The sequence below is a fragment of the Miniopterus natalensis genome, chromosome 14 (assembly GCF_054644295.1).
Source record: "Miniopterus natalensis isolate mMinNat1 chromosome 14, mMinNat1.hap1, whole genome shotgun sequence".
Taxonomy (NCBI): Eukaryota; Metazoa; Chordata; class Mammalia; order Chiroptera; family Miniopteridae; genus Miniopterus; species Miniopterus natalensis.
The window spans coordinates 23,653,664-23,678,426 of record NC_142094.1 but is presented as its reverse complement, the minus strand read 5'-3'; the positions used below and the strand labels follow the sequence as shown (position 1 = coordinate 23,678,426).

Genomic DNA, 24,763 nt, shown 5'->3' with positions numbered 1-24,763 from the left:
GTCTCTCTCACATCAATGTTTTTCTCTCTCTCTCCCTCCCTCCTGCTCTAAGATCAATTGGGAGAAAAAAAAGTCATACAATGCAAATTTATTTAAAAAATATTTGCAGTCCTTTTTATTGATAACATAACTGAGATACTTATTTTATATATTTAAATTATCATGAGATTTGATAACAATATTTAGCTACAGTGTAATCCAGAAATGAAAATATACAAAATAGTTTTAGGAACACATGTATTTTCACCTGCATGTACACTCATAAATCATACAAAGATACATATTTATTTTAAAATAAAGACTTTGAAAATGAAACCAGTTCATCTAACTTTTACCAAGGTGTGACAAGAAATCTTTTATGTAAAAATAAAAATTGAAGCAGAAATAACACTTTCAACTTAGCTTTCTAATATCTTAAAAATCACATCAATTCTACAAATCACTGTTTCTGAGGACAAAACTGTAACTGTTCCCCTCCCATTTCTGTCATGCTTAAAATAAAACAAAAAGTACTCTAAACACAATAAATGGAATTCTTACACTTTAAGCCCTTTTAATATAAAGAATAGCAATTCAAATCATTTTTACATTTCTACTTAAGTTTATATTGCACTAAAATTATTTTACATGGAAGAACTAGTTAATGTATCATGACAATACTTTAAAACAGTCTTTGACATTCACATCTATATTAATGGATATTTCATAGCCCACTGAAATAAATTTTCTAGTATACACCAAATCATCTAACAAAACAAATCTATAATGCTAATCTGTTTCAAGAGCAGATAGTCAGTATTGACTACTACTGCCTTTAGGAAATACATTGACTTTTAAAAATACTTAAATCAGTCATAATACCTGGTAATAACATTTCAGCGATACCTGAAAATTCTTCATCTATTGTTGAGTCTCTACATGACTTTTTAAATACAATGTTTATATTTTTTTTAAAAAATGAAGAGAAAAAGTGTGTGTCCTTCTATCCAGTGGAGCAGAATTTTAAGAAGAGAAATAATAAAAACAATATTTCAATACCAGCTTCTAAGTTACAGTTTATATAACTTAAAAGTTCAGTTCCCATCATTCTTCTGCAAAGCCTGTTTGCTATAATAATAACCAATGTTCGAGTCTTTGAAAATCATGATTACAATTAAAAGCTTGCAACAACATGATAAAGCCCATGGCAATCCCTCTTGAATCCTATTTTAAATTAGTTCTACCTTCAAATAACACTTGTCAATGGTTTCAAATAACCTAACTGATTAGCCAGCGTCAGTTTAGGAATTTTTTCCAACATTCTATGGTGTAACTTCTGGCATCAAAAGGTATAGTAAGCACTTTTGATTTGTGATGAATAAAAAAGTCAAGTACTAAAATACCAGTGGTTCCTGTGACAGGGTAAATATGCCCCTTCAAGTAATGTTTTCCCCAAAATTAGAGTGACATTTTATTTCTCCCTCTGAGAGTTTAAGGAAAGGAAATCACGATTTTTTCTTCAGTTGAGGTGAAAAAACTGCTTCATGAGTTCATATGTCGTAAAAGCCACTGCTTGAGAGGGAATGCAGCGAATGTAGTTCAGAGACAAACCACGATATAATCCTCTCCGAATTCCATGGTGTCCATAGACATACTTCATAGTCTCCCGCATGGTACTGAAAGACAAGGGTTAAATGATGACACCTTTAGGCCTACTCACGAAGAGACAATTTTAAGACCCATAATAGCATTTTTAAAAGAAGCTAAAATACCATCTTGAGTAGTTTTTGAAAAGCAAGTGCTAAAACAAGCTAAAAATTCACAATAAAACAGCAATTAATTCCACACTAGTACAAGCACTATGCAGAGAATTGATGGGCTCATTAATAACATATATTTTGTTTGTCTATGTCTGTGGCATTTATTGCCAACACTATTCCATAATAATATCTGAAATACTAATGTAGTCTTCTCAAAGGATGTAAGAACAGTTGTCCTTCAAGCTTCCATTCTGCTCCAGTTCTATATTATAACTAGCAGGTGGTTATAGAACTAAAGCTTGAAGGACTGCATTTCAGATTTCAGCAATACAGACTTTCTTGTTTCAAATGATGTTTTCTTTCCTTTCATCAACATTCTGGGCTTTGCCTTTACCTTTCGATAGGAAATCTGGACTGAAATCTTCAAAAAATATTTTGGGTCAACAAAGGCAATTCAGGGTCCTGAACAAAAACATTCTGCCCTTCCCGAGGGACAACACATCACCAATCAAACAGAAAGGCTCCAAATATTTATAAATTATAGAAAACTCTAGAGCTGTGCTGTGCAATAATGGTAGCCACCTGCCATACATGGCTCCTGAGCACTTTAACTGTAGCACGTCCCAATTGAGATGTGCTGTGAATGTAAAATACACCCTGGCTTTCAAACGCTTAGAATAAAAAAGGGATATAAAATATTGAAGTGTCGCCTGGCCGGGCGTGGCTCAGCGATTGAGCGTGGACCTGGGATCCAGGCGATCGGGGTTCGATTCCTGGTCAGGGCACATGCCCAGTTGCAGGCTCGATCAATGACTCTCTCATCATTGATGTTTGTCTCTCTCTCTCCCTCTCTTTTCCTCTCTCTGAAATCAATAAAAATATATTTAAAATAAATAAAATAAAATAAAATAAAATAAAATAAAATAAAATATTGAAGTGTCAAAGTTATATTTTAGGTTAAATAAAAATATTATTTTAATTTCATGTTTCTTCTTATACAATTTTTAATGTGACCACCAGAAATTTTTAAATTACATACATAGCTAACCTTCCATCCCTACATAACAGAGCTGCTCTAAAGCGAAATTTTTAATAGGAGGATTGGGACCTGAATTAAACCCTTAGAAGGTAATCAAATTCAACTATGAGAGATAAAATGGGAGTTCTAGACTACTATTGAGACACAGCCCTATCCCCCTACTTACTCCAAACATTACATTTCCTAAAGAAAATAAACAATGACAAATGGAGAACTTACAGGCACTTCTCAAATTCTGGAAGAACAGTTCCTAACTGCATCCGCCTCCGAGTCACATCGAATGGGTAGCTAGACAAAGAAAAGGGCAGGACTCAAAAATGACTCTGTTTTCTGCTCAACAATTACCGAATATTAAGCCCTAAATATGCTAAGAAATCCTGTGTTCCTATTCTCTTATGGTTTTGTCTAATCTCTGAGTGAGGACGCAGGCACATGAATAAAATAACAATATAGAGGTCTCCTGACCTTTGTTTATGTGGTTCCCTCAGGTTAGATGGTTCTTCTCCCATAATAATATCAACTTTTATTCATTCCTCAAGGCCAAATTAAATGCCACTTCCTAAAGAAACAAACTAGGTGCTTTTCACAGCTATAATCCTAAAACAGGGTTTCTTATCTTTGGCACTATTGACATTTTGGGTTGGACACCTCTTAGTAATGGAGGGCTGTCCTGTACATTGTAGGATGTTCAGGGGCATCCCTAGTTTCTACCCACTAGATGCCAGTAGCACACCCCCAGTTATGACAACCAAAAATGTCTCCAGACATTAATAAATGTTCACTGCACCCCAGCCGGCATGGCTCAGCAGTTGAGTGTGAACCTACAATCCAGGAGATCAAGGTTCAATTCCCAGTCAGGGCACATGCCCGGGTTGCAGGCTCGATCCCCAGTGGGGGGCGTGCAGGAGGCAGCGGGTCAATGACTCTCTCATCATTGATGTTTCTATCTCTCTCTTCCTCTCTCTGAAATCAATGAAGATACATTTGAAAATATATATATATTTTTTTTAAATTAAAATAAAATAAATGTTCACTGGAGACAGAATCACCCCAGTTGAGAACCACTACTCTATAAGAATAGTCACCAAGTCCTCCTGTATATAGTAGACCAACCAAAAATTTTTCTCTAGGGGCTAAAATTAACAATACAGATCTAGAAATGTAATTGCCTGAAATAAAATATACAAAGTAATCTCTTTTCAGGGTAGGATCCCAGGTGATTTTTTTAAATTACTTTTATTTTGCTAATATTGACTATTTATGTTAGGTCCTGTGCTAAACAATTTATGTATATTATCTCATTCCATCTTCACATATGCATGAAGTAGGTACTGTTATCCCAACATTAAGGTTATGAAAATTGAGTCTTCGAGACATTCTCCAGTGTCACAAAGCTGATTTCTACTTTCCTACTCAAACCTCTCCATGGTACCTAATATAAACATGAGTAATACATGACAAAAATAATTATATACTTTTATATATATTTAAATTTATTATGAAATAGTTATGTACTTCAATAGCATCTCCAGGAGTTATTTTTTAATGGGGTGTGGGAAGAGGAAAAAACTTCATGAAGAAAAAGGGACCAAAACCTCAACCTGAAGGATTCAGTTTCCAGGCAGGAAAAGATGTATGTAAGTAGAAGAAATTGATTAGTATAAAGGAGAGAATGTAAGAAGACAAGGTACAAGGATCAGAACTAGGGAAATAACATTGTGAAAGAAAGAAAATAGCACTGTAGGCAATGTTCTGAAGTAAAAAATGGTAAGACTTAATGAGTATATGGATATGTAAAATGTGAACAATGATTTCAAGGTATTATTAGGACTAAAAGATTAATGTTTATCAATAACAAATAGGAAACCTGGGAACTGCGGATTGACACAAAGAGGAAAGAAGGAATATCTGAATTAGAGAGTTGCACTGACTGCAGAAGTCCAAGTAGAGAAACATCCAAGAGCTTGCTAGAGAAGTGAGTCAATAATGACGATTTAAATAGAACTGGTTATATGTAGAGAAGTGACCACTGAAACCATAAAGACAGATCAAGAAAATATCAAGAAAGCTATTCTTGTTATTTAAGGAGAAAGCAAAGGTTTAAAGTCTGGTTGGGCCTTAAAAATTGGCACTGATAGGTAGGAAGAGGAGGGCAAGAATGAGCAAGGTATGGAAAAAGGGAAGGTTAGGGAGCATGATAGCCAAGGGGGGGCACTGTTACAAAAACCAAGGAACTAGAACATTGCAAGGTGGGTAAAAGACCTGAGAAAGAGCCACCGGATCTGTTAAGAATGGGTATAGAATATAGTTTAAGAAGAGAAGTGGGAAAGAGAAGACAGATTTTAAGGATCTAAGTTGGAAGTGATAAATAAAAAGGGCAGTAAAACCAAGAAGAGAATCAAAATAGCCAGAGGTGACCATGTCTCTGCAAATGAACGGGTTCCCACAGCCGGGTTTCCAAAAGTAAACCACATACCTACTTTCTTCTTTACTCTCCATCTAGAATGATCTGCTCTCACACATAAGTACACCAAATTTGCTTTCACAAAGGTAACAATTGCAAAATCCAATGAACACCTTACTTTTCAGTACTTATCTTCCTTTGAGTTTTCTTTTTCCATTGGATCCTCTTTTTTGAGTCTGTGATACTTTCTGTTTTATAAGATACTCCTCAGTCACAGAAAGCTTTTCTTCTTACTATTCCTGAAAAGTTCCTGCTTCTTAGTATTCCAGCCTCTTTTTATCTCATCTACTCAATTTCTCTTGGTCTACAGAAATTCTTTGAAGCCTTTTCAATTACAATATAATACCTTTATGTTTCCACTAGAACTTAAATTAATATATAACTCCATTTTATTGCTATTGTCTCAATAAAAGTATAGGCTTCTTGAGACAATACTTGTGTTTTTCCTTCAGTGAACCTCCCAAAGCCTCGTACGCTGTCTGACAAAGCAGGCCTTCAAGATTTTAGTGCAAGAGAAGTTGTGCCTCGTTACGCACACGAACACATAAATGACTCAAATTTCAAAAACTAAATATAGGCAAATTCATGAGAAAATATGGATGAGGACAATACTTCGTGTTTCTTTCTACCTTTCTTCCTTTTAAATGAATCCACAGGAAACAGGGTGGGTTCAAACTAATTTGATCAATTTGGCACTAAATTATTTATAATATGCTAAAAGTGCAGGCACACCTGAAAAAAAATGTATTAAAGTAATACTTATATTTTGCAAGGAATCCTGTGTTTTAATAACCTATTAGAAAAAAAATGATTAACCAATGCTAAAAATCGGAATTGGGTAACTGTAATTTGACTGAATTAAGTTGATGAAGAAACTTACGATATTGTCTGTGCTATTGCTCCAGCAACACCACCACAAAGTAAGTTTATGTGAGTTTTCAAAACTAAGACATTAGGATTGTCTGATGAAGGTCTGCCAAGAAGGGTAGGAGCATGGGAAAGCCCAACACTCTTTAAGGTACCAAAAGTAAAAAATGAAACACCTGAAAAACAAAATATAAATTCACCACGATGCTTAAAAAGAACGTAAGCTGTGAAAAGGCACCATTCTTACAAAATAACCAACTGACTCACTAACTATACATTTCCTGTTTCCTGATGTTTGGTTTAATTAATCTAAAATAAAATAAAAAACTAATATCTATAACTAACCTAAAGACAACAAAATTACCATCTATAAAAAATTATAGCATTGGTTTTCACATACTAATATATAGTTCAGTTCATTGAATAAAGGCAGTAGTGAGTATAATGCCACCTTATATAGGAATAGAATTAAACTATTTTCCAAGGTTTACATGAATAAATACTAAAGTCATGATTAATAGTTACAAGTAAATATGACAACTTCTATTTATAATAACAATAATGATGATAATGTAAGATACAGGCTAAAAATTCAGCAGTGATAAAGCACTGTTATTTTAACTCAGTATCTAATTTTGTCTTCAAGGAAGAGTTGTGACCATAAGAAAAATGTTCATATTGGCTCCCAAGACATGTGAAATCTGATAAATACTGAATTAAGTTATTGGTAATATGAAGTTGGTATTGCTGAAAATTTGCATGATTTTATAATAGACTCATTTAAGTTGTACATTAATAAAATCAAAAATAGAATTCAAGTAATCCTATCATCTAAGCATTAATCAAGGTATCCTGATATCTACTAAATTTTAAAAACATACTTAAAGAGATACTTGATCCTTAAGAACAAATAAGCACTAACAAAAATTCAGTTCAGCCTGGCCAGGAGTGGCTCAGCTGTTGAGCATCAACCTAGGATGCCCTGGTTGCAGGCTCGATCCCCAGCAGGGGGCATGCAGGAGGCAGCCGATCAATGACTCTCTCATCATTGGTGTTTCTATCTCTCTCCCTTCCTCTCCCTGAAATTAATAAAAACATTAAAAAAAAAAAATTCAGTCCAGGATACCTCAATATAGGCATTTATTCTTTATACAAAATTCTTACAATCATATAGTATTTTGAAATGATGATATGTAAGTTTGGAATATTCATACACCTTTATATTTGGAAAATCTATTCTAAGGACTTAATCTAAATACAGAAAAAGCTCACAAGGAAGTTTGCAGCGAATTAAACAAGTGAAAAAAATTAGAACTACCTAAATGATGTGGAATAATATTTAGTGAAATATGACACAATTAATAAAAATGGTATTTGTGAAGAGTATTCAAAACTAGAAAAAATACTTGGAAAATTGGGAAGAATTAAGGAAATTATATACATATACAACAACTATGTAAAAAACATTTTTAAAAACTAAAACAAAAAAATAGAAAGAGAAGAAAACATAGCAAAAAATTAAAGAGTTCTGCTTCCAGCATAATGGCAATATAGGTATTCTGAGGGACTTTGTCATTGCACAACAACTATATCCACTGTTGGGCTTGCAAAAAGTATAAGGTCTCCAAGAATCCCCAGACCTACCACCTCCCAAAAATATAAGCTGGGGCCCACTTGGGAGGTGTGGGCCCATGATAGTGGAGTAATAAGTACATATTAATGCCAATACCAGCAAAGCCATTGAGATGGATCCTGAAATTAGTCCTACTGAAGAAGGTATCACTGAGTCTGAAACTCAGAGATTAAGATCAAATAATAAGCTCATAAGACGACCAAGCATAGGAGGAGGCAAGTAAGTTTGTATATTTATAAAGAGTAAGGGGGGTCCAGGCCAGTGTGGCTCAGCTGGTTGGGCATTGTCCAGTGCACCACAAGGTCACTGGTTCGATTTCTGGTCAGGGCACATGCCTGGATTGCAGGAGGCAGTTGATCGATGTCTCGCTCTCACATCAATGTTTCTCTCTCTCTCTCAAAGTCAAATTTTTAAAAATCTATAAACAAATTCAGGACGGCTTTTTTAAAAAAGGGGGGTAAGGATTCAGAAAAATAAGCAAACATGATAAGAAAGGAATTTGAAAAAGAAAAGCAACACATAGAAATCAAATAGCAAGGTATAGAAACAAGTCCAAATATATCAATAATCACAATAACCTTAAGTGGATTGATTGGCAATTAAAATATTTCACATACTGGATTAAATAAAATATCCAGCTATATGATGGTTACATACCTAAAACATAAAGATATGAAAAAGTAAAAAGGATGAAAAAATATATACCAGGCAAATAGTAACCTGGATACGGCCAAAAAATTATTATGAGACAGGCAGGAATTTGAACAATGACTAGATGATACTCAGAATTTTTTTTACAGTTTCAAATGGTATGAAGTCGTGCTTTAAAAAAAAAAGCATAAAGAGCTGAATACTGATATATTGTGGATGAAATAAAGTGGCAATTTGCTTTAAAACAATTTGAGATGAAGGTGGAGGGAATAATTAGGAGTTAAATAAAATAAGATTGGTTATGAGTTAATCACTATCAAAGCTAGGTGATAGGTACATGGGGGTTCATTATACTATTGTCTACTTTTGAATATGTTGAAAATGTCCAAGTTTTAAGTAAAAATAAATAAAATAACAAACTCGCTGATGCAGCTAAAGCGGTATTTAGGAGAAAAATGCTTACATTAGGGGGAAAAAAACAAGCCTAAAGGTTGAAAGTTAATGAGGTAAGCATCCAACTGAGAATAAACCCAGAGAAAGAAGGAGATAATTAACGTATGAACAAAAATCAATGAAATGGAAAATAAAAGTAGACTAAAGAAGAGAAAATATAAACAAAAATAAAAAAGGGAACATAACTATAGACAGAGTAATGTGAAAAATTATGACAAAATAAGGAAAACCCTGGCCAGGCAGCTCAGCTGATTACAGCACTGTCCCAATACACCAAGGTTGTAGTGGGATCCCCAGTCGGGGCACATATAAGACTCAACCAATGAATGCATAAATAAGTGGAACAACAAATTGATGTTTCTCTTTTTTTCTCTCTCTTTTTCTGTCTGCCTTTCTCTCTCTCCTTTCATCTCTCTCTCTCTAAAAATCAATAAGCAAAAAAAAAAAGAAAAATCTTTTAACAAAAAATTGAAAACTAGCACAAAACAGTCAAGTTAAAAATGGTAAAGAAAGGTACGAATTACCAAAAATGATGCACAAAAACTTGTACAGCTCTACAATCACTCAAGAAATTAAACCAGTATTTAAAAATCATCCCACAATTAAAACTTTCCAGAAACAGGAATTCTAATAATTTTACACAGATTCTTCCTGAGGATGGAAATGAAGAAATACTTAATTCATTCTATGAGAACTTGAGGATATTACAAGAAACGAAAATTACAATGTAATCTCACTTATAAATATAGATGTAAAAACTTATAAAAACTTATAAATTGAATCCAACAAGATATAAAAAGACGACTGTATCACAACCAAGTTGGGTTGGCATTAGAACATTGATTAATGTCATTAATCATATCAGCAGATTAAAGGAGAAAACTATATGATCGCCTCAATAAATGTAGAAAAGGGTATTTGATAAAATTCAACACCAATCCAGATAAAAATTCTTATCAAAACTTCCTCAACCTGATAATTGATACATTCTACAGTAAACATTATGCTAAATGAATAATGTATTATTCATTCCCTTTAAAATCAGTAAGGAACCAAAATGCACAAGATTGTGACTTTTATTCACTGCTGCATGGTAGGTCCTTAGCTAGTATAGTAAGATAAGACAAACATAAATAAATATTTTTAAAAAAGAATTAGAGCCCAGCCAATGTGGCTCAGCAGTTGAGCATCAACCTAGGATCCAGGAGATTGCAGTTCGATTCCCGGTCAGGGCACATGCCCGGGTTGCGGGCTTGATCCCCGGTAGGGGGCATGCAGGAGGCAGCCAATCAATGACTCTCTCATCATTGATGTTTCTATCTCTCTCCCTCTCCCTTCCTCTAAAATAAAGATATATTTTTAAAAAAAGAAGAATTAGAATGAAATAAGAAAAATAATGTTATTTGCCAAACAGAAAACCCAAAACATCTACAAGTAATGTGGTAGGTGGCTATAGTATCAACAAGTAGGATACCAGCAAGTTATAAGATTATATAAAAATTAAATCAAGCAATAAACTTAAAATATAATTTTCTCAATGACAAAACAAAGCTAATAAGGTATTTATGACTATATCTAGTAAAAATGTCCAAAATCTGTATGAAATTTCATTCAAAATCCCAACAAGGGTATTTGTGTAACATCAAAAACTGGTTCCAAAATATGTGGAATGGCAAAATATCTACAGTCCTTACATTCCTGGCGGGGGGGGGGGGGGGGAGCATAAAGTCAAGGGACTTGTCCTATCAAATATAAGTTTATTATAAAACTGCACTCTGGCCCAGCTGGGTGTGGCTCAGCGGTTGAGTGTCGACCTAGGATCCAGGAGATCAAGATTCGATTCCTGGTCAGGCCACATCCCCAGGTTGTGGGCTCGCAGCCGATCAATGACGACTCTCTCATCATTGATGTTTCAACTCTCTCTCCCTCTCCCTTTCTCTCTCTAAAAACCAATAAAGATATATAAAAAAAAAAAAAACCTGCACTCTGGTATTGTTTTAAGAAGTAGCACTGACCCGCCATGCTGGTGTGCTCAGTGGTTGAGCACTGACCTATGATCCAGGATATTGTGGTCAATTCCTGTTCAGGGCACATGCCAGGGTTGGGGACTCAACCCCCAGTAGGGGGCATGCAGGAGGCGGCAGGTCAATGACTCTCATTGATGTTTCTGTCTCTCTCTCCCTCCCTCTCTCCAAAATCAATAAAAACATATTTAAAAATAAAATAAAATAAGAAGTAGCACTGACGATCACTGGGGAAAGGAGGGACTACTTAATAAATGGTGCTGAGTCAAATGGTTACCCTAAAGAGGAAAAAAAAAATTCTGACAGATTAGTGGCTTAAACATAAAATGCTAAACTTTAAAACTCATTCTTAGAAGAAAATAAAAAACCAAAATTCTGACAAATTTGAAACATACCTGCATATGGAGCCATTCCTAATATAGTAGGCATCAGGCCTCTATAAAATCCAAGGAAACCGCCTTCCTTTTGAGTGAAGAAACAATAGAAGAAAAATTACCTTTCTCTCATTATGATAAATATCAAAGAACAAATGCATACATTATAGCCCTTGCCTAGTAGCTCAGTTGGTTAGAGCATCGTCCTGATAAACCAATGTTGTGAGTTCAATCGCCAGCCAGGGCACATACAAGAAGCAACCAAAGAATGCATAAATGAGTGAACCAACAAATCAAAGTTTGTCTCTCGGTCCCCACCTTCCTCCCTCTCTCTCTAAAAAAATCAATGGTGTAAGTAAAATAAATTTTTAAAAAGCATATATTATAATAAAAAATTATTCTGGGATCCACCTTGAAACACAGATGTGTTTTCATAATTATTACTATTACCTATAAATAATTATTTAGATAACATTCAAAATATTTCCCTAAATATAAAAGGGCATGTTATAGATGAGAAAAGTAAGTATGTACCTTTGCATAAATTGTTTTGAATGCATGAATAATTCCTGTGTAAGTGTGTTCCCCTTTCACCTGGAATGCTAGGCGTACTCTAACCATGTCAAGAGGGTAAGTACAGATAACTGCTGTCATACCTGAAAAAGAGTAGAAACTTTAATGTACAAGAAATTTTTTCACACATATATCTTTCCTATCATTACATCACATTAAACATGTCATATATATGAAAGATATATATCTATATATCTATATATCTTTCACATCATTTGTTGTGTTCTCAAATTATAGCAATGATAAAAACCCAATGAAATCAAAGGTGATATTGATACAATTGTATCATAATATCATTCAAGTTCTTCCCATTGTGAAGATATATTGTTAGTACCAATAGTACAGTGTAAGTGGATCGTGAATATTTTAAAAATTCTATTACTTGTGTATTCCAAGGTAAGATATCAGAAGGAAAAACTATCTCCATAGCACTAGGCAAGATGACATGTCACAAGCTAAGGTCTGTGCACAGCACATAGCAAGTAGGCAGTATGTGGTAGCTAATGTTACTCACCAGCACCATCATGCCAGCATAAAATACTGAAATATTTCTATACCACCTGGCAAGTAGCTGCAACTCTCGAAGATCTCCCCTATAATGGCTCTGGTGGCTCTCTCTTCCCACCAGAACTCCCACCCCACCACCACCGCATACCATCTCATGATCCAGCCACAAATGAGTTAAATGGAGGTTTCAGAACCTGTCCTATTTGTTAGTATCTCTACAGTTGGGTTACTAAATATTTTGAATATTATTATTGGTTATTTTTACTACTCATTGAACTTGAGTCAGCCAGCTAGAAGTCAAGAAAAGCTAAATAAAAATTGGATAAGGCAAAACCACAGATAAGGTAGAACATCATAAATCTATGTATAAAGGTAAAAGGCTGAAGAGTCATTGGTTTCAGAGTCTAAGGTAGTAAGACCTGGCAAGTTCCTAAGACCTGACATCTGAGACCAAGCCTGTTGTCTCAACAAAAAAGAGGATGATTATCTATGGCTACAGTGTCTCCAAAGGGTTTCTTTGCCTTTGGGGCTTACCTGCTCACATCTAACTGCACTCCTCTCCCCACCATACAGCACATTTAGACTTCAAGGGTTTTAGAACTACTAGAATGCCTAATTGCACATACTGAAAAAGGGGGCCTATACCCTCAGAAGGTCCAAATAATCTAGATGCTCTAGCCACATACATTTCTGTCCCACTGCTAGTACCCAGGAAGGGATGGTATAGAATCTTGGTTACAGAAACCTGGTATCACCATGGAGTATGTCATACCATGACTAAAGTAATAGCCAAAAAAGTTATCTGAAACCCTACAAAACCTATGATAACCCTACAATTAAGATTTAGATATATCACCTTCCAATGGTCTTATTTCCATTAGCAGAAATAAAAATAGTTAACATGTTGGTTTATAACCTTGCAGAATTTTTCTATGAATATTTATATAAGTATTTACTTCTTAAAAATCAAAATATGATATATAATATTGAACATTCTCTTTTGTAATTTGCTTTTAACTTATGATGTAAACATCTTTCTTTGTTAATAAAATTCTACAAAGAGTATATTAATGAATATGTAGAATTCTGATATATGGATTTTTTAAACCACTCTTCTATTGCAACATATTTAAAACACCTTTTGTTATGATAAAACAAAACTACAATGAACATCTTAGTTGCTAAATATCACTATATATCCTTACTTCTCTTAAATAAATTCACTGAACTTATTATATGATAAAGGTGCTTAAAATCAGGGAAAGAACAAATTACTGAGTAAATAATGTTGGCACAACTGACCAGTCATTTAGAGAAAAATTTTATTCAACCCCTACTTCATTCCTTATATAAAAATAAATATTAAAAAGATCAACATTAAAAAAATTATATTAAAAAGTTGTAGAGAAAACATGATTAAATGTTTTATCTTAGAAAGGTAAAGGCATTTATAAAGACAACACACAATTTTGAAGCCACAGAGAAAGAGACTAACACACTTGGCTACGTAAAACTTCTGTACGGGGGGTAAAAACAACTTTTAGATGATTTTTCTAAAAAAAATCACAAGTAAGGTCAAAAGATAAATCTAAAACTGAGAAATAAAATATTAGCACTATCTGATAGAAAAGAAAACTAATGTCCTAACACCAAAACATACAAAAACGAACATTTAAGGAATAGGAACAACTCAAGGAGGAAAGTAGGAGAAATACAGACGGTTGCCAGAAGTTTAAAAAGCTGACCAACCTTACCCAGAATTAATTTCCAAGTATTAAAAATTTGGTAAGACCCAGTGTTGGTATGGTATATAGGGGGAAAGGCCATTGAAAGCATTACGGAGATCAGTTTGCCAACGTCTATCAAAATTTAAATACCTATATCTTTTGGTAAAGCAATTTCCCTTCTGAAAACTTATTCTACAGTTATAGTCACACAAGTAGAATGTGTTATTTGTGAAACAAAAACTAAAATTATCCCAAATTTCAATCAGTAGGGGTTTGATTAAATAAGTCACGGTACATTCATACCTTAGAATATAACACAGTTCTAAAAAAATAAAGAAAAGAAATTTGACCTCTCAAAAAAAGAACATAACGCAATTCTTTAAAAAATAAGATCTATGTACCGATATAGAAAGAGTCTTGAGATAACAAAAAGTCCTTATCCTATAGAGTAGTATTAGAAAAAAGCATACATAAGAAACTGTTAATAGTGATTGCTTCTAGGGAGTGAAACTATTTTCATTGTATAGGAGTAGGTATTACTAGAGTCATTATAATTTTTAAATTTTTTTGAAAGAAAAAAATTAACATTTTCAGGAGACTTCTCAAAGGGAATGTATGTTTTCCTTTTGTTGTAAGTTTAGACTATTCCTTACCATCTCCTACTGTAAAATACTATTTTTGAATTGAAATATCAATGATTTCTTACATAATTGAATACAGAAAGATAACAAATGTATGCTACTTAATCCATGTCAAACATATCACCTAAATCAAATTAAGTACTTTAATATAAAATAAATCTGTCAGAAAGAAAATTTACCTAACTCCTTACCTGCCATGGATCCAGCCATTAATCTGTGCACATGACCAGAAATTCCCAGCTTTGTAGTAATTAACTAGAAACCAAAAGCATGAAATTAAATGAGATACTTTTAAAATGCTACCCATTTTACTGTTTAATAATGAAGACTTATTTCACAAGGGTTACAAAACTAATAAACTGAAAATCAGTATTGTGAGTGAAATGAGCGCAATTATGTAAAGCTGGACAATGTTATATCACATTATAAAGAGGTTGGACATTTCGCTATAGCTTCTGCTCTAATTTTGTACTTTTATAGAAGCAATCTAGCTTAGAATTACTGAATATACTACACACTGATGACCACAATAGCATATGGGGGTAGTAGGAATAAAATGCTTCTGTAGACAATGAAGTCTTACTACACTGATGGTATCCATTCCATCTGACAGACTAGCTTAGAATGTTGTTCCCATCTCTACTGTTTACTTTTCACTTTAAGATACACTGTGAGCCCTGGCCAGTGTGGCACAGTTGGTTGGAGCGTCATCCGTTACACCGAAAGACGGTGGGATTCCTGGTCAGGGCACATACCCAGGTTGTGGGTTTGATCCCGGGTTGGGGTACATACAGGAGGCAACTGATCAATGTTTCTCTCTGACATAGATGTTTCTCTCTCTTGCTCTCTTTTTCTCCCTTCCTGTCTCTAAAAAAATAAAATAAAAATTCAATAACAAAATGGAGTCTTTTAAAAAAAGAAAGACACGCCCGGCCAGGCGTGGCTCAGTGGTTGGGCGTGGACCTAGGATCCAGGTGATCAGGGTTCGGTTCCCGGTCGGGGCACATGCCCGGGTTGCGGGCTGTGGCGGATCAATGACTCATCGTTGATGTTTCTAGCTCTCTCTCTCCCTCTCCTTTCCTCTCTCTGAAATCAATAAAGATATATTTAAAAAAAAAAAAAAAAGAAGAAGAGTTTAGCAGGGGTGAATATGTTTTAAAAAAAATAAAATAAAATAAAAATAAAAAAAGAAAGACACACTGTGAAATTTAACATACTTAACCCTTTTCTGTGTTAAGATGTTTCAGAGGATAAACTTTCCATCAGCTAGAAAAGAGAAACCTGATCAATGAGTAAGACGGGAAAAGCTGTTAACTTAGATCACTACTTATAAACAGACTTTTACAATATGGTTTTGCCATTTTATTTAATAAGAAAATCCAAAGCCACAATGTTCCTCTCCTACAACTGAGGCAGCAAGCACATTAAAGAGCTATTAATATTTTAAGTATTTATAATTATCTACTTGAAGGATACTCTAACTCTTCTTCATAAGTAGGAATATAAATAATTTACTCAAAAATGACTAACAATCCAAAACCAAGCTATGTTTAGAGTTTTAAAGGAACATAAGTCTTATTCCTTCAAAAGGGCATTACTTTACTCATTCATCCAGAGTAACTTTAAAGGCCAAAGCAAATGCTTGTCAACTAAGTATGATATTTAAGGACACAAAAGAAGAAAATAAAGTAAAAGGTCACCGTTTTATAATGCTCAAACGCCATAAACTGGATTGCACCATAGGGAAAGATTCGAATCATCATTGCACCATTCCCTTTATACAATCCAAGGTATCCCTCCTTTTGGGGAACAGCGCGCAATGTAGAAAATACTCCTATTTTGAGAAAGATTTTTAGAAGAAAAATAATATTAAAACAGAGAAAACTATCTAAATTCAAATTTTCATAACAATCACAGATAAAGTCTACTAATGTCATCATTTATAATATAATTGTTTGAGTAATTACATGAATAGTAATTTCTATATGTTAACACTACTTAAAACACATCACTTGTTCTAATTATATAAACAGCACATGTAGAAAAATAAAATATTAATAGCAAGAACAGCTACAAATTATAGTAAATTATATTTCTAAATATCACATATTATATTAAACTACAGCAATCTAAAAAATATTAACAACAGAAATATATCCAAGGTTCATCTATGGCAGTGCAAATGATCAACTCTATGTGGAAAGATGAAGATTCCCCAGACGGGCCCAGATACAAGTGTGCTTTGTTTATATAAGAATACTGCTGCACAGCCGGGCGTGGCTCAACTGTTAAGCATCAACTAGGACCCAGGAGATCGTGGTTCAACTCCTGGTCAGGGCACATGCCCCGGATGCGGGCTCGATGCCCAGTCAGGCGTGTGCAGGAGGCAGCCCATCAATGACGATTCTCTCATCACTGATGTTTCTATCTCTCTCTCGCCCTCTTCCTTCCTCGCTCTGAAATCAATAAAGATCTATTTAAAAAAAAAAAAAAAAGTCAACACCTTTTGTTTTTATGGCTTGTATAGTTTAAAGATACATGAAACTCCATACAATACACCACTCCAGGAATTTCATTTCAAATTTTGCATGTCTTGTAGGGTACACTATAACCCATGGCATGCAGTCCTATAGTGCATGATATCTAACTGTGAATATGTAATCTAATGATTACAAATCAGGAAGCAAAATAATATAGATCAGCATGGGGAAAAGGTTAAAGGAATAAAACAATCCTGCTCAGACATTCTAAGTTGAGTCATTAAAAGTACTCCAAGATATTGGGTAATATAATTCATCTCCTTTTCACCCCCAATTTAGATAACAAAAGAAAATAATGTCCTCCCTTTCCAGTTTTATATAATCTCTCAATAAGTTCAAAGGTCTGATTCTTTCTATACATGAGCAGCACACTGTGAAGATAAAGAATTCATTGCTGAACAGAGAGGTGGTAGCAATTTTTTCTTTCAATTTTAAAATATGGGGTTTTTTTATTGGTTTCAGAGAAAGGAAGGGAGAGGGAGAAAGAGAGAAACATCAATGATAGGAGTCATTGATCAGCTGCCTCCTCCACGCCCCCTACTGGGGATCCAGCAACCCAGGTATTTGCCCTGACCAGAAATTAAACCATGACCTCCTGGATCATAGGTCAATGCTTAACCACTAAGCCACACTGGCTGGGCTCTTTCAATTTTAAGTAAAGACTTAGTATTAAAAATACTGGCAGCCCGGCAGGACGTGGCTCAGCGGTTGAGAGTGGACCCAGGATCCAGGCGATCAGGGTTCGATTCCCGGTCAGGGCACATGCCCGGGTAGGGGGCTCAATCTCCAGTCAGGGGCGTGCAGGAGGCAGCCAATCCATGACTCTCTCATCATGGATGTTTCTATCTCTCTATCCCTCTCCTTTCCTCTCTGAAATCAATAAAGATATATTTAAAAAAATAAAAAAATAAAAATAAAAATACTGGCAAAAAGCCCAGCCAGCGTGGCTCAGTGGTTGAGTGTTGACCCATGAACCAAGCTGTCACTGGTTCAATTCCCAGTCAGGGCACATGCCCAGGTTTCGGGCTTGATCCCCAGTAGGGGGCATGCAGGAAGCGGCTGATCAATGACTCTCATCATTGACGTTTTTCTCTCTCTCTCTCTCTTCCTCTCTATGAAATCAACAAAGACATATTTTTTTTAAAAAAAATTACAACAGCCAACACAATAGCCATCTGATGTGAACAAATAAAAATTATACCTTTTTTTTTTTTTTTTTGGTCAGATAGACAAAATATACATTTTTTGATGTGCTGCAGAATTATAGTAATTAGTTTATGTGTGCCATGAGATGAAAAAGATTGAAAATCGTTGGCTTAGAGGAAAAACATTCACTCTAATCTCGCCACTGAATATTAACCACTAATGTTAATGTTTGTCTTTCTAGCCTTTTGCCTAAGCACGTTTATTTATACAAAATGCAATATGACTCCATTTGGTAATACTTCTACATTTAACTAATACATTATGAGCATTGTTCCTGGTCAATTAATACTTTTACAATTTTCTATAATTGCAAAATAGTCTATAATATTGACTTATTTATTTAAATACTTATTTAACTTAGCCAATTCCGTATTATTAAAAGCTTTGTTTTTTTTTTACTAACCTAAATAATGCTTTGATTCTCATATATACATCTTTGAGCACATTTCTGATTAGTACTTCCTTAAAATAACCTGCTAGAATTAGAACTGCAAGGCAAAGAGGATGTATCTTTTTGATGCATTTACCAAAAATGCCCTCCAAAAAGGCTATAAAAAATTCTCACCACCACCAATGATATATTATTAGTGTCCATGTTAACTAAGTGGATTTTTATGTTTGTAAGGAACAACTAAGGGCTTGATATTTTCTCAACAATGGAAGTTTACCCGTATATACTAACTGCATTGGATTCTGCTTGCACTAGGATTTCTAGAGTCATGTTTAAGTGTTTAAAGGAATATGCCTTTTCTCCATCACTGATTGAATTTTTTTTAAATCAGGCTGAGCTGTTAATGTGTCTGTCAAGGATGTGACCTGTTAATCCCAATAAACAAACAGTACTTACTTCTACGATTCAAGGATTTTGGTTTAAAGGATATCAGTACCCTAAAATGATTATAACCACTATTGCAAATGAAAAGACTAAAATGGATAAGAGATACATCCCTTGTAAAATCTGCCCCTAAACTTTAACTTCCTTTGTATCCACTTTCCATTGTAATTCACCAATTGAAACCAAGCCTGCAGATTGGATAATGTTTTCATTCATTTTTTCTTTAGCATCTATTAACTCACCTAAATGTTTGTAATGGTGATTGTGAGCTTGTAATAAAACCTTTACTCGATCCAAAGGAGCAACTGTTGTTTTAGCACAGCATCCTGCAATACCTAAAAAAATTTTAAGAGGTTAGGGAAAAACTGCACACCATTTCTTTCCATTGTTTGAAAAATAATGGAAATCATTATTTGTTCAGCCAACACACCCCCTCTGATCTTTCACTTGGTCTCCATGGGTAGAACTGCCTAGTAGAAGTGATGTGCAGATGATTAGCCCTCATCCTCTGTAACTTACTAAATGAGAATGTCATACTTAAAAAAAGTCTGAAGAGTGTAAATCTGTCTCCTAATAACTGATGAGCACTGGGAATCTTCCTAAATATGGTTATAGGCTCTCTCTGAAGCAACCTCCTCTTCTGTGTAACTTTTGTATTGAAACAACCAACTTTTACCCATAAAATTCAATTATTCTTTCACATATTCAGCAATTATGTATTTGACCCCTACCATTTGCCACTGTGCAGACACGTGGATGACAGTAAAGTGCAAAAGAGAATACATACAGGACAACCCTACTAGCTTGGCATGCTTCTAAGGAGACAATGCATAAAGACTTTTTTTGCTCTGTTGTTTGTCCCACTCCCCCAATTCATATGTTGAAAACTAATTCCCAATGTGATGGCATTTAGAGGTGGGATTTTAGGAGATGATTAGGTCCTAGGACTCTACATGCTTATTTTTATAAAACATGATATGATTCAACCATTATAAGGGCACTAACCCCACTAACCCTTATAAACAAGGACCCAGACACCCCCGGCCCCTCCCACTTTATGAAAACACAGCAAGAAGGTGCTGTCTAGGGTTCACCAGAAAGTGAATCTACTGGAACTATGATCTTGGACTCCCCAGTTCTAGAACTATGAAAAACAAATGTTTGTTGTTTATAAGCCACCCAGATTATAGAATTTTTGTTAGAGCAGCCCAAATGAACTAAGATACCTTACATGTACAAATGGTCCTTGATTTACAATGGGGCTACATCCTGATAAACCCGTTGTAAATTGAAAATATCATAAGTAGAAAATGCATTTAAATTAAGGGTGAATTTTACTGTATATAAATTATACCTTAATAAACCTGATTTTAAAACAAACAAAAAACCCCAAAACAAACAAAAAAACTATGCAAGCTTCTAAAAAATACACAACTTAATCATGATTCCTTTACAGAGTTTCTGATACTTGCTGCCTCCAATCCTTTTCCTCTTTTTGATAGATTTTAACTGTAATATACATAGGAAGAAAAGTGCACAAATCATAAATATGCCACATAAATACAATCATAAATATAATCGTGTAAGGACCACCCAAAACAAAAAATGAAACTTTACCAGACACCCAGAAGTCCTTTCTGTACTGTCCATAATCACTGTTTGTCCCTCCTTCTCAGAGATAACCAATCAGCCTTCTGATTTCTAACAACATGGACTTAGAACTTTATACAAATAAAATCACACAGTATGGCTTGCTTTGTGTCTGGCTTTTTCTGGTCAATACTGTGCTTGTGAGATTTGTCCACATTGCTGCATGTGGCAGGAATTTATTCATTTTCAATGCTGCAAAGTATTTCATCATATGACCACACCATATTTTGGTAATATGTTATAACATTGATAGACATTTGGATTGCTCTGGTTTGGGGCTACCATGAATGTCATAGACATGAACAGAAATATACATGTTGGAATATACCTAGGAGTAGAACTGCTCAATCATATGGCATACAAATGTTCAGCTTCAGAGATAACAACTCAAGAAGTTTTCCACAGTGGTTGTATCAATTTACATTACCACTAGTAGCATATGAGTCCTGGTTGCTATCCTCACCTACATGTACCATGACTCTATTTCAATGTCTAATCAACATCACAAAATGTAACATGCCCAAAACTGAACTCATCTCCCCACCACAACCATCCTGAAAGTTGCTCCAACCACAGACTTCCCATTTCAGCCAATAAGCACTTCAACCTTTCAGCTGCTCAGACCAAAATGAGTCACTTGCTTATCCCATTTCTAATCCGTTGGAAAATCCTATTCGGTCTGTCTACATCCAGATAATCACAATTTTTTACCACCTCTCCTATTACTAACCTAATCCAAGCCACTATCTATCATCTGAATTACTGCAATAACTTCCAAACTAGTCTCCTTGCTTCCATATTTACCCTCTGACAGTTATCCTCAACAGAGAAGCCAAAGCAATTCTTTTGATACATGTCATATATGTCACTTTTCTGCTCAAGACATGCAATGGCCAGCATGTTTCCAAGGGCTGTGGCTGGTTGTGGCCATGGGATCTCCAACTGCATAAGAGAGCAATCTGGAGAGATTCTGACAGCTCAGGTCAGCATAATACCTGCAGCTGCCACTCCTCTTTCCCATAGCATTACAAAAAAAAAAAGGCCTGCAATGGTCCCCAATTTCATTCCAAGTAAAAATGAGAATCTTTACAATAGTATGCAAGGCCCTCAGTTTTTGCCCCCCTTTATGTCTCTAACCTCCTTCCCCCATCAACACCACTTGGCTCCAGCCACGTAGGTGTCACTGGTGTTCTTTGAACAGAGGAGGCCCTCCTAGTTTGAAGCCTTTGCTTTAGCTTTTCTCTCCTCCTGAAATGCTCCTCCTTAGCTATCAACTTGCTAAACTCCCTCACTTCTTCCAGTCTGCTCAAGTGTCATCCTCCCAATGAGACTTAACCACGACTATCTTATTTAATATGCACCCACTTAGCCTCTCCACCTCCTTGTCCCAGTCTCCTTCTTTACTTCTTCCCATTGCATTCACTGCCTTCTAACATACTATATAACTTACTTTTTCATTTGGTTTATTGTCTTTCTCCCCAACCTATGTAAACTCCAGGATTTTGTTTTGTCCTGATGTACACTGCGCATATAGCAGGCACATAGCAGACACTGAAATGTTCCTTGTATAAATAAATGAATGTCCTTTCTAGCAGCAGAATAAATTCTTAATACTACTGCAGCATACAGACATTATCTTTCTATAAGTCCTCATAATGTGAAATTTTAAAAATTCCTAGCCTTAACAAATAAGTGATGACAACTCACACAATCAATTAAGAAAGGGTGAAGACTGAAACATCTCTTTATAGGAAGGCAGAGGAAATATGAACCTTCTCGTCCCACGGTCAAACCAACAGTAGTGCTGCACCAGCTACCTGTCAAGTAACTGTGGCATAGTTCACCAGAATCACTGGAACCAATTTTGGTTGCAGACAGTTTTGCATAATTTCCCAATCATGTTTAAGATGCTATTTGTTTTCTTTTAAGCAAACAGCAAAATCCAATTCTACACTCAGTCGCCTACGGTCTTTATAAAAGAAAGGAGTGCCCAGCATGTTTCACTGAAACCCTGGAGTCTTTGTAAAAGACTCCCCTCTTTTCCCTGCCACCCAACCCTGAGGAATGGGTCCCAGGTTCATCCCTTCCACGTCCCCACCCGCCCCACGACAGCTCCAGGCCCCTCCTCCCCAGGATCCTGCTGTCACTAGTCAAGTGATTATTAGGAAAAGGTTACAGCAGGTCAGGGCAAACATCTGGCAGGGCACTGAAGCACCCACTGGATGCGGCCGCATGCACCCGACCTGCCCCCGCCACCCCGAGCGCGGCCGGGTCCTCTGGGCGGACACCCACCTCCGGCCAGGAAGGAGCGCAGCCAGTAGAAGTCCCGGCGGGCGCTGGGCGCTCCGGCTCCTGCAGCCTGCGGCATCGCGGGAGGGGGGTCGGCCGCCACCAGAGCCGCCGCCGCCGCCATCAGGACCAGGGCCGCGTTAGGAGCTTTAGCCACCAATTTAAACCCCAAGGGCTAGGGCCAAAGCCATTGCCGGCACCGAGTGGGCACCGACCGCCGCACGGGCGGGGCTGAGAAACACCCGGCGGCACGGCGCGGCCTGATGACGTATCAGGGGGCGTGGCCTGGACCGGGGCCGGAAGCTGGAGTCTGGCGCCCTGCTGACTGCCTCAGCCAGTCCCACCCCACGTCGCCGCTGCGGGCTCCCTTCCCAGGCCCTTTACGTCCAGACGCTGGAAGGGAAACGTGGCCCGCGAGAGGGTCCCTGCAAAACCCACCAGTTCAGGAAGCTCTGCCCTGTGCACTGGCCTGTATTGACCATTGATCTATAACCTCTCAGGAGGCTGTCTTCTGACCTCCCTCAGATGAACCGTTTCCAGAACCAACCTTTGGTTCTTCATTCTTACCAGGAACCTCTGAAATTGCACCATTTCCTGCCAGATCAGCTCTGCCTGCTCAGAGCTGCTCGCTGAACCTCAATTTCTGCCCTGTCTAAACCCCCTACGAAACTTTCATTCCACTCCTACCACTTCTTCCAAAGAAATACGGCTAAAGCAGATTATTTCTCTGGAGCTCTACAAATTACACCAATACTGAAACCGGACAACAGTGCGTCCTGGCTGCCTGGCACCACTTGAGCGAATTAAGCAGAGACAGGCCGAATCGTATATGTGCATTTATTCCAATATTGCTGGCAATATGGGAGATCAGTAGGGGTCATCCACAGAAATCTGCTCTAACCTGCCCCCCATAAGCTAGTTGCTTACATTGGGCAGAAGGACTAAGATCACAAGGGAAAGTTAGCAAAAAGGAATTACAGGCATGGGGAAGTAGGCAAAGCATAATGGTCACAGGTTACTGGCAATGTGGGCTGGGGTTTGCAAAAGGATGGGGCGCCTGGGGGAACCCTTTGTTTAGGAACAAGGTTATCTTTCCATGATAAAAGGAGAATGGACTGCGTTCCAAGGGTAATTCCCACGTCCCAGACGTACAACTCCCAGCCAGGAAGTGCTTTTTTCTAATTAGAACAGAACAATCACCGTTAACAGAACATGATGTATTTTTCTTATAACCAGAGCTAACAATCACGGTCAACAGAACATAATCAACATCTCTGGCCCTAACAATACTTCTGCCTTCTGCTTAGCTCTCAAATTCCACCAAGCTCTCCTCCCCACCAATTCCAATTCTCTGCCCTAAACTCTTAGAAATTCCCAGTTTTTTCTCCCTGGCCCACTGCACTCCAAGACGATATTTCTTGACCACCCTGTTATAGCATGGTATGAAGCTAGGGAAATTCCAGGACAGGGGGCATAGGGAAACTGAGACAGATAGTTAAACAGCAGTTTGTGGCCACTTCGTAAATCCTATCTTCCCTAAAGCAAGGACAC

The 24,763-nt window shown here is 36.4% G+C and overlaps 1 protein-coding gene and 1 non-coding gene across 2 annotated transcripts; one reads left to right on the top strand and one right to left on the bottom strand.

Moving 5' to 3' along the window:
- Positions 1–87: 87 nt before the first annotated feature.
- SLC25A16 (solute carrier family 25 member 16) lies at positions 88–23,339 on the bottom strand. Its single transcript, XM_016198385.2, has 9 exons — positions 23,216–23,339; positions 19,516–19,608; positions 16,393–16,526; positions 14,884–14,947; positions 11,779–11,900; positions 11,266–11,332; positions 6,123–6,285; positions 2,998–3,066; positions 88–1,655 (listed from the first exon to the last, which is right to left on the bottom strand). The coding sequence occupies exons 1-9, from the start codon at positions 23,334–23,336 to the stop codon at positions 1,499–1,501; spliced, it is 990 nt and encodes a 329-aa protein (XP_016053871.1). The 5' UTR covers positions 23,337–23,339; the 3' UTR covers positions 88–1,498.
- LOC148091526 (small nucleolar RNA SNORA44) lies at positions 21,818–21,948 on the top strand. Its single transcript, XR_015715664.1, has one exon. It is a non-coding gene; the product is annotated as a small nucleolar RNA SNORA44 (small nucleolar RNA).
- Positions 23,340–24,763: the final 1,424 nt, after the last annotated feature.

Coding starts and splice junctions, on each gene's coding strand:
- SLC25A16 (XM_016198385.2), bottom strand. CDS start 23,336: ATGGCGGCGGCGGCGGCTCTGGTGGCGGCCGACCCCCCTCCCGCGATG. Junction 14,948..16,392: donor CGTTTGAGCATTATAAAACG/GTGACCTTTTAC, acceptor TTTGGTTTCTAG/TTAATTACTACAAAGCTGGG. Junction 11,901..14,883: donor AATGGCTGGATCCATGGCAG/GTAAGGAGTTAG, acceptor ACTCTTTTTCAG/GTATGACAGCAGTTATCTGT.